The 11,238-nt window shown below is 36.7% G+C and overlaps 1 protein-coding gene across 1 annotated transcript in view; it reads right to left on the bottom strand.

The window, feature by feature from the left end:
• Window positions 1–3,788: 3,788 nt before the first annotated feature.
• Window positions 3,789–11,238, bottom strand: part of LOC128660139 (sodium channel protein type 4 subunit alpha-like) — a 659,663-nt gene continuing 652,213 nt past the window's right edge. The window contains 2 exon segments of the mRNA XM_053713786.1: window positions 3,789–5,717; window positions 10,672–10,942. Of these exon segments, the coding sequence (XP_053569761.1) occupies window positions 4,480–5,717; window positions 10,672–10,942 (1,509 nt within the window). The 3' untranslated portion in view covers window positions 3,789–4,479.

Genomic DNA, 11,238 nt, shown 5'->3' with positions numbered 1-11,238 from the left:
AGGGTGTCTGCTATAAAGACATGAGGAGCTAGCTCCTTATACATAAGTCTCATGTCTTTATAGCAGACACCCTGTCTGCAAAGTCACCTTTCTTCTGCAGAGATGAGCTTCTGAATACAGGAGTACAATAAGCTGCGTCTGACAAAAGGTCACCTCATATAGATAGAGGAAAGGAAATTTCACGCTAAGCTTGTTGGCTTGTGTGAATCAAGCTCTCGGTATTCGGGAGAGTCTTACACAGTTTGTTCCTGTCTCCTACCCTCTATGCCTGTGTTCAGTATCGGCATACGAAGAGGGAGGTGTGTCATCATCCAGCGTTCCTGATTGGCCACACGGAACTTGGTCCGGCTCGAGGATTGGTGTTGTTGCCGTTGTGAGTCTCCCGGGCGACGCTGTGGTCCCGGCCCGCTTGGTTAGGCACGTTCAAGTGCCGCCCTGCTTGTGAGTACCTTTTCTCTCCTTATACTCACCTGTCTGGGTCTATACGTTATCACCCTATTGGCGCCTTCCTGTTTCCCCACTACAGATACTCTTTTGAGAATGCATTTTAACAGTTTTTCACCACTAGAGGGTGTTAGTTCACGTATTTCATATAGATAACACTGTGCTCGTGCACGTGAAGTTATCTGGGAGCAGGCACTGATTGGCTAAACTGCAAGTCTTTCAAAAGAACTGAAATAAGGGGGCAGTTTGCAGAGGCTTAGATACAAGATAATCACAGAGGTTAAAAGTATATTATTATAACTGTTATGGTTATGCAAAATTGGGGAATGGGTAATAAAGGGTTTATCTATCTTTTAAAACAATACAAATTCTGCTGTGGACTGTCCCTTTAAAGTGATGGTAAATCCAAGCGTTTAACAAACCCTAATATTTACCATCACTAAAAATAAACTCTAATTTCTGTCATCAATTACTAAAAAACGGGTGCTAAACTCACCCTTTCTGTGCTGAAGTATATCGCTAAAATCAGTGCCTCCGGACACCCACGGCACAGTGCTCTTCTTCAGTGAGGTGACGTTTCCACCTCTAGCTGTGCTAGGATGTCAGTTGATACACACGGCTATAGGTTTAGAGGTGGGTGTCAATCAGCCCGATCGTATAGGATTGGACGGATTGATGTCCGCGGCCTCAGATCAGGCGGAAAAGCTATGGAGCCGTGGTATTTAGACAGCTGCTTCATAACTTTTGTTTCCGGGCGGAAACAGGGGCATGAAGCTCCATTCGGCCCCTAAGAGTATAATTATTATTGTACTATTACGTGAATATAGTTAAAGCAAGCTCCAGAGCAGTAATGCACTTCTGTGAGCTAGCTGAACACATCTGGTGAGCAAATGACAGGAAACATTTTTGCAATCATCAGCTAGCTCCAAAAAGTGCATTGCTGCTGTTGCTGAGCATATGCATGTATGCCTTTCAAAAAAGAATCCAATTAGAACAAGGTACATTTGATATTAGAAGTAAATTGAAAAGTCTTTTAAAGGGGCATTGTACTGTAAAATGTTCTTCTCTTTAACGTGTTCCCAATGGTCTACTTTACCTGCTGGAGTCTATTAAATTGTTTACAAATAGCTCCTTTACCTTTATTTTGCCATACAAAATAGCTACTTTCCCTGTTAAAACCTCCACGTATACTTCATATTTTCAGTACAGTAATACTGGCTACAGAAAATGTATGAAAACAAAAGACATTAGAACAAATCAACCTCCCAGTGTGAGGTGGGAAAGACAGAGCACAGCCTTTTCTAAAGGGTGTTCTTGAATCTGCACAACTTGGTCCTAAGTTAGGAATATTTACAAATACATTAATTCTGATATCTGCTACTTTTGCACAACACTATTATCATATGAGCATGGATAGAAGCTAATTAGTTCTTATACAAGGTATACATGAATAATTAGCTGTTACTAAAATGTAGAGACTATCCACCACAAAAAACATTAAAAAACAAATGAGAGTTTCATTCATGAAATCGTTAGGATATACTTATCTTCAGAGCTATTTCACTATAAACGCTACACAGATAATGGCTGAAGCTCCGGTCGCCATTTTCAGCATTTGATTGACAGATGACTCATCTGCAATCAACTAATTGTTGTTCCCCCCCCCCAGGGCTTTCAGCCCCTTTACGTCACTGCCCAGGCGGAAACAACTGTCAATCAAAAGCTGAAAATGGCTACCGGAGCTTCAGCTATTATCCGTGTAGCGTTTATAGTGAAATAGCTATGAAGATAAGTATATCCTAACGATTTCATGAATCAAACTCTCATTCATTTTTTAACTGCTTTCGTTTCACTTAATGTAATCTGTTTAACTCGACATTCACTTTAAACGTCCATGTTACCCAAATGTTGAAACACTTGAAAGTGATGCAGCATAGCTGTAAAAAGCTAACTAGAAAATATCACCTGCACAACTCTATGTAAAAAAGAAAGATATTTTCCCTCAAAAATTCCTCAGTAGCCACATCCCATTGTAAAGGACTTATAAGCAGCATATCAGTATGTCTGTCCCGGGACAGCGGAAGGAGCGAGCTTTCGTGCACACTCATCTTATTTCACCAATCAGGTAAAGGAAGTTTACAATGAAATCTCATGAGAGTTAAGTGAAATTTCATGAGATCACAGTAAAAGAGGTCATGACCTCAGCACTGTTGATGCTGATTGGCTGCTGTTCATTTCTTCATTATTTTTTTTAAATTATTTTTTACCTTTAGCTGGGCAGCAGCTGAGTATAACTTTTTACACAGAACTTACTCTGGTGAGCTGAGGAAATTGTGAGGTAAAATATCTTCCTTTTTTACATAGAGATGCTCAGGTGATATTTTCCTGTCAGCTTTTTACAGTTATACTGCATCAGTTTCAAGTGATTTAGCATATGAGTATTATGTCCCTTTAAGTTGCACCAAACACACCACATTGAAATTTGAACACATGCTATGATTTAATATGTTACATTTCTGAACCCAGAGTGCTAGGTATATGTATCCTTTGTGGTGGGTAGTATCTACCATTTTAGTAACAATTTTCTCTTTGTGATACATAGCACCTTTGACCCTAAATAGTTATACAATGAACAAAAGTTCTAATACATATTTAGGTAGTGCCATTGGTATTTTTTTTCATTCTTTTGATGATTAATTAGCTGCTTGGTATGCTCCAAAATCAGTGCTGAGGTTGTGCATACTACACTGTTCTCTGATTTGTTTTAAACTAAATATATCGCAAAGTTTATATTTAAACAAAAACATGACACTGGGACTATACTTAGTCATCTACATATGAATAAACTTGCTATTGGGTGAAAAATGAAGAACTAGAAATCATATTCATTACCTGAATGTTGACCCATTATCAGTGATCACTAAAGAGATTTTAATTCAGTACAGTAACAGTGAGTGTAGTTTATCACCAAAGTAATTTAAATCCAGGAAAAGTGAGAGAAGTGTTTAATATTTGAGAAATTGAAAAAATCAAGAAGGTGAAAAGTCATTTTGGGAATCTCACATTAATAATCTTCTGGGCAGATCTAGATGGGCTCCTTTAAAAAAAAAATATCATTATGTAATAGAGTTTGTAAAAGATGTTCAACATAATATGATTTCTATTAATTTGAAAGTGACGTTAATGCTCAATGCTTTTTCCTCAAACATAATGAAATAATAATGAAGTAATAATTCAAACAACTCTCCAAACTAAAATAATTAAATGACCTCCCAGTTTTTATCATCTATACCTATTTCTTACAGATGATGGATTAGAAATTCTTGCTCATTAGAACACATTAATTGACCCCGTTTTAAAAGCTTTATTTGCATTAGTCATGCCAAGCAATTACATGTCAGCTTGTAATAAACAGTTCAAATATTTTGTAACAATTTTCAGCAGCAAGATCCAACATTTTTCCCCCCCATTTTTATTAGCATTACATTGGTTGAGCGTTTATAATGCAGACCGTTAAATAAAGATCTGCTCCCCCCACCCCATGGAAAAGAGAAACATTATTTTATTATATAAAAAAAATATCAAATATAAATTTATGAAAGACCATTCATGACATATACAGTAGGTGTATACATTTTGCTACAGCAGCTTGTGATATTTGGATTTAATTTAGAATGCAAGGTCATATATTACCCTTACTAAACACACCAATATAAGACCATAAATGAATGTGTACAGTCAGGCTTTTTCTGTGTATAGAGTTAATCTGCAATACTCTTTTACACTTTGACGTACTCATAATCACACCACTGATATTTTTTTCGATACTCTGCAATATGTTCTTTCTTTAGAAATATAAATCAAAGTTTATGATCACAGAGTCAAAAATTGCAGAGCAATCAATCCCAGTAGTTATTAGAAGAAGTTCATTGATTTTATTTCGCAACTAAATTTCTTACGGAGGTTGCCAGAAATGTGCACTTACATTATAACATTCTGTAAACAATATCAGAAAGCAATTCAAAAGAACAATAATTAAACAAATGATTCCTTATCTCTATCTGCACATATTGTACAATCTGTGGATTCATCGTTTTTTGCAGAGTCCTGTCGTTTAAACTGGCTACTGTCACTTGTGGCTCTTGTTACACTATCATAGGATGGCGGAAAAGAAGTTGATGACAATGATTCTACTTTGTCAAGATTTCGCCCATAATTCTCGTTCATCATAAATGCAATAAGTCCCTCCTTCTCTGGAGCTTCTTCTTCAATGATATTACCATCACATGATCTATGACGGTATAGGAATGAGGCCTGTTTCATGGAGCGATAAAGCAAGTGCCTCCTGTACGCTCTTTGGATGATATAGGCAGACACTTCTTCTTGTTTCCGTCTTAGGGTGGTTGTAATTGGTTCATAAGAGATTTTAGACGGATTGGCAGCCATGAATTTTTCTTCCATTTGTATCTTAAGAGTATCCATCTCTCCAGATTCCCCAAGAACTCTTTTTGTAAAGGCAAACAAAATATCCAGGCAGTGAATTCTATCTCCACTCACCATAGGGAGATCCATGGCTATGAGTTTAATCTTATTTGGTTTTGGTATACGCAATGGATCAGCAAGAGAATCGGCAAAATCTGAAAGAACTTCATAAGCAATAAACTGAGTTGCTTCAGGATCAAACTTCTCCCAGACTTCATAAAACATCTCAAAATCATCTTCACTTAAAGGTTCAGTACTTTCTTCAGTGGCAACACTGAAGTTTTCTAAAATGATTGCAATGTACATATTTACAACGATAAGAAATGATATGATAATATAAGTGACAAAAAATACAATTCCCACAGAGGGGTTTCCACAGTTTCCAGTGGTAAGGCTACCAGGGTTGGATATATTCGGATCACAGTCTGGAGGCTTGCTATTCAATATTGGACGAAGAAGGCCATCCCATCCAGCAGATGTTGTTATTTGAAAAAGACAGATCATGCTGTTCCCAAATGTTTGGAAGTTGAACATATCGTCAATGCCACTTTCCATTTTTACATAGGCAAAGTTAGCCATCCCAAAAATGGCATATATAAACATAACAAGAAAGAGCAGAAGGCCAATGTTAAAAAGAGCAGGAAGGGACATCATTAAGGCAAACAGAAGAGTTCTTATCCCCTTTGCTCCTCTTATAAGTCGAAGAATACGTCCAATCCGAGCTAAACGTATTACCCTGAACAGTGTTGGAGACACAAAGTATTTTTCAATGATATCTGAAAGTACAATACCTGCAAAATAATAAAATAAATATATTTTAATTCTTAAAAGCAAATCAAACAGTAAACTGAATGAACAATCATTTGAAATAGTAGAATATCTCACTAAAGATAAAAAAATACTTAATTATTTACATACTTATATTCTTAAAATGTGTAAATGTAATGATTTAATATGGCTTGACATATTTATTTGAAATGTAAGGAGTCAGCTACATACAGATATTTATAAAGTAGCCATACAAGGGTTTTGTAAATACTTTTGACTAATAAAATTAGAGTCAGGGGTACAAATTTAAGAAGCTCTCTCTCAAACACTAATATGTTATGTACTTGTAAATGGGCATTCGCAGAAATTGTCATAGGTAGAACAAAAAAAAATTGTATGGCTCAATAATAATAATGTAAATATGAACAAAATGGTTATAAAGAGCACAGTTTACAGGTATGTACAAGTGTTATACATAGACCTTTAAGGACAAGGTCGGGAATGGAATGGAAAAGAAGTCAATCAGCTAGATTGGCACTTATGAACAAATGCATCAGAATTCTGTCTGGTTACCCATTTGTGTTGAACGCTATAGTTTGTTGTTGTGAAAATGATTAGACAGCAATTAAATAAAGAGAAAAAAACAATAACGCCCAGGAGAGGAAGCGTATAAAGGATGTCAGAAGAGTGGAGCACATTAGACAAGGGCCCATGAGAGAATAATAGCTAAGTACACAAATCGGATGTAGTCATGAGATATCATGCAAGAATGATGTATTCAGGTTACTCTGTTTGATGAGCAGTTGCACATATGATGGGTGGGTGCATAATTACTTATTTTATGGTCACATCACACCACTTTACATGTATATGTGGACAATGGGTTAACGGGGCACTAAACCCAAATTTTTTCTTTAATGATTCAGATAAAACAGCAATTTTAAGCAACTTTCTAATTTACTCCTATTATCAATTTTTCTTCGTTCTCTTGCTATCTTTATTTAAAAAGCTGGTATGTAAAGCTTAAGGATCGGACCATTTTTTTGTTTAGAACCTGGGTTGCGCTTGCTTATTGGTTTGCTAAATGTAGCCACCAATAAGCAAGTGCTATCCAGGATTCTGAACCTAAAATGGGCTGGCTCCTAAGCTTTAAATTCCTGCTTTTCAAATAAATAAAAACAGCAAGAGTACAAAGAAAGATTTATAGTAGGAGTAAATTAGAAAGTTGCTTAAAATTGCATGCTCTATCTCAAGCATTAAAGAAAAAATGTGGGTTTAGTGTCCCTTTAATATTTACAGTGGATCAATATGTAATTCACATGAATGTCTACAAGTTACCTACAGTTATCTTAAGCTATTTCACGCACCTGATGAAATCTGAAATAACTGCTGCACACAGATTTAATCATTTGTGGGATGCATAAAGGTACATAGTACGCAATGCTATCTAATTAACGGCTAGATTACGAGTTTTGCGTTAAGGTAAAAAAAGCATTGTTATCAGGTCCTAACGCTGCTTTTTTACGCCCGCTGGTATTACGAGTCTTGCAGGTTTAGGGGCACCGCACACTTTTTTGGCCTTAACGCAAATCAACTTAAGTAAATTTCGTAAAGGCTTTTTTCTATGGGACTTCCATAGCGCCGGTATTACGAGTTTGTCCTGGGAGGCCAAAAAGTGAGCGGTACACCCTCTACAGCCAAAATTCCTAACGCATTTTAAAGTTAGTAGTTATGAGTTTTACGCTACAAAGCTGTAGCATAAAACTCATAACTAAAGTGCTAAAAAGTACACTAACACCCATAAACTACCTATTAACCCCTAAACTGAGGTCCTCCCGCATTGCAAACACTAAAATTAAATAATTAACCCCTAATCTGCCGCTCCGGACATCACCACCACTATAATAAACATATTAACCCCTAAACCGCCGCACTCCCACCTCGCAAACACTAGTTAAATATTATTAACCCCTAATCTGCCGCCCCTAACATCGCCGCTACCTACATTATACTTATTAACCCCTAATCTGCCGCTCCGGACATCTCCACCACCTACATTATACCTATTAACCCCTGAAAAAGGCATTTGGATGAGCATTACCCTTAAAAGGGCATTTAGCTCTAATGCTGACCAAAGCCCTAACCTAAAAATAAAACCCACCCAATACACCCTTAAAAAATCCTTACACTAACCCCTGAAGATCCACTTACCGGGAAAAGTCTTCATCCAAGAGGCAAGATGTCCTCAAGGAAGCTGGCAGAAGTGGTCCTCCAGACAGGCAGAAGTCTTCACCCTGACGGCATCTTCTATCTTCATTCTTCTTGCTGAATGAAGGTACCTTTAAATGACGTCATCCAAGATGGCGTCCCTTAGATTTTGATTGGCTGATAGAATTCTATCAGCCAATCGGAAATTAAGGTTGAAAAAATCCTATTGGCTGAGGCAATCAGCCAATAGGATTGAGCTTGCATTCTATTGGCTGATTGGAACAGCCAATAGAATGCAAGCTCAATCATATTGGCTGATTGGATCAGCCAATAGGATTTTTTCAACCTTAATTTTGATTGGCTGATAGAATTCTATCAGTCAATCGGAATATAAGGGACGCCATCTTGGATGACATCACTTAAAGGTACCTTCATTCGTCAGGTAGTCGTCATTGGAAGAGGATGCTCCGCGCCGGATGTCTAGAAGATGGACCCACTCCGCGTCGGAAAGATGATGATAGAAGATGCCGTCTGAATGAAGACTTCTGCCCATCTGGAGGACCACTTCTGCCCGTCTGGAGGACCACTTCTGCCGGCTTTGTTGAGGACATCTTGCCGCTTGGATGAAGACTTCTCCCGGTAAGTGGATCTTCGGGGGTTAGTGTTAGGATTTTTTAAGGGTGTATTGGGTGGGTTTTATTTTTAGTGCAGTGTGGAGCGCAATTTTGCTCTACGCTCACTTCTTACCTGTTAACGCCGGGTTGATAAAAACCCGTAATACCAGCGCTGCAGGTGAGAATAAACTGCAAGTTAGCACCGCACCCCTGTTACCGCAATACTCGTAGTCTAGGCGATTATTAGCCAAATCTATTTTTTGCATCAGCACATGTACAAGGAAAGAAAAGAATATAAGTTATACGGTACTTCTAATTATATGATGGTATCTTAAGGTAAGTAAGGGAATTAAAAAGTGCACATGGGCATTTTTTTTTATATTTTATGTAAGAATAAAAAAATTAGGTTAAAAACCATCATGCTAGTAAGATGTGTGGTGATATATGTGCAGGACTCAACTATGCATCCCCTAATTCTGATATGCTCCCAGTATCAGAAAGTTAAAGTCTAAAACAAGTGGGGGGAGGGGTGCGCTCAACTACAGAGCTGTGAGTGAGACTTTATCTATTGTGTATGACTAATATATATATATTTTGCAACCTAGTTTAGGAACATATATTGTCGTGATAGCGTCTGTGATATTTCTATTTATTTACATATCCAGCGCTGAAACGCGTAGATTTTGACAATCCAGTGTGACCGATTTTGGCTCCAGCAAGCAAATCAGATAGAACCGCTATCGCACCACTCCCCCCAACGACCCGGCTATCCGATTGGACCTCCGAGGACCACGTGACTGCTCTACGTAGACGTCAGGGTAGGAGGGACTGACCGGGAAATTTGAAGGTGAGACGCTCACAACATTACCACAGCTATACGGCAAAACGCCGAACTGAGACACATCCCGGGTTAATTGCAATCCTTCCCATAACCCACACTAGTAGAAGAGGAGGTAAGGGATATCGGTAGTCCGGTAGGGGTGAGCATCATAAGAACTCCGCATTACTCCTTTTTAACAACGGGACATTACAAGCTACATAAGCTATCCTAACAGGAAACAGCCCTTTGGAGCTTTTTGGATCCCTAATAAATAGTTGTGGCCACAACTTTTAACTTTTAATTTTTATATTTTACGCTGAACTATAATCATCGTATCCTTTCCAGGACTTACTTTGTCTCAAAGTGTCTATTGACCAACGCCAGTAATTTTGTTTATGCTGATAAGTTAGTTTCACCGACACCACTCAGTGAACTAGTTGTTATATTTCATTGTTATATTTCATTGCAATGATATGACCATTTTATTTGTTATTATTTGTTTTTATTTGCTTATATCTATAAACTGAATAATAATCCAATTGTACTTTTTGTTTTGTTTTGTTTTAATTAAGACGTATCTGTTTTTATACACCACATATTGTTGGTTGTTTTCACCGTATGCATTGTATTTATGCACTTTAAGCATTGTTCCTTGCAACATATTGCAACATATTGTATCATTGCACACACACTTGTATCTTATTCTATAAGGATTCACATCTAATATCCTTCCACCATATAATCATATGCTACCACCGGTAGAATATATATATAAATAAATAGAAATATCACAGACGCTATCACGACAATATATGTTCCTAAACTAGGTTGCAAAATATATATATATTAGTCATACACAATAGATAAAGTCCCACTCACAGCTCTGTAGTTGAGCGCACCCCTCCCCCCACTTGTTAAAAACCATCATGCTCCCCAACTTTTTAACTTATGAATCTGTGACTGTATTTTAAAGGGGCGTGCCTAAATTATTTAAATGGGGCAGGATCTGAGGTCAGTTTTTGTAGCCCCTTACATGAGTTCTATTGGAGCCTATGGAAGCGCGTTTTTGTGAGTGCAATGCTACCGTGCATTACAAACCTCGCATTCGCATTGCACCTCACTTGTAATACCAGTGTACATTTGTGTGCGCTGGTATTACTAAGTTGAGCGCAAATATCACTTTCGGATAATTTAGCTCTTAATGTTTAATATGCAATGCTGGTATAAAGATAAAATATTTAAAATAAATAAAACCAACTGTTTGCCACAAACTGTTCCTTGAAAAAAAAATATATGTTTAATCTTAAACATAATTCAAAATGTTTGTTTACTCACCTACAACAGAAAGAATCACTACAACAAAATCAAAGATGTTCCAGCCAATGGTAAAGAAATAATATCTCAGAGCCAGGATTTTTAGCAAACACTCTCCGGAGAAAATGACAACAAATGCCAAGTTAATTTTGTAAAGCAATTTTTCAATATCTTCACTTTGATCATCGGTTTCTACCATCATGGTGACCATATTAAGGCAAATCAGGATCATGATGATAATGTCGAAAGCTTGTTTTGTAACAACATCAAAGACAAATCCCTGGAACTTGTTCTAAAAGAGAATATTGATGTAAATGATAGACATTTCTTTGTGAAAATAAATATATGTTAGTGGTGTTATACCAAGAAATGTGAAATAAACACATTTTCTTTAATTTTTTGTTCTAAAAAAATAGTTATTTTTTTATTTGTAATCATAGTTTTTTTTATTTTTATTTTTTTAAATCATATTATTATTATTATCATTATTAATAGTAGTATTAATATTATTAGTAGGATTATTATTATAATAATGATGATGATATTATTAATAATAATAATAATAATATCATCATCATCATTATTATT

Source organism: Bombina bombina, chromosome 5 (assembly GCF_027579735.1).
Source record: "Bombina bombina isolate aBomBom1 chromosome 5, aBomBom1.pri, whole genome shotgun sequence".
Classification (NCBI taxonomy): Eukaryota; Metazoa; Chordata; class Amphibia; order Anura; family Bombinatoridae; genus Bombina; species Bombina bombina.
The sequence above is the reverse complement of the archived record's forward strand: the minus strand, read 5'-3'. Positions and strand labels throughout refer to the sequence as shown.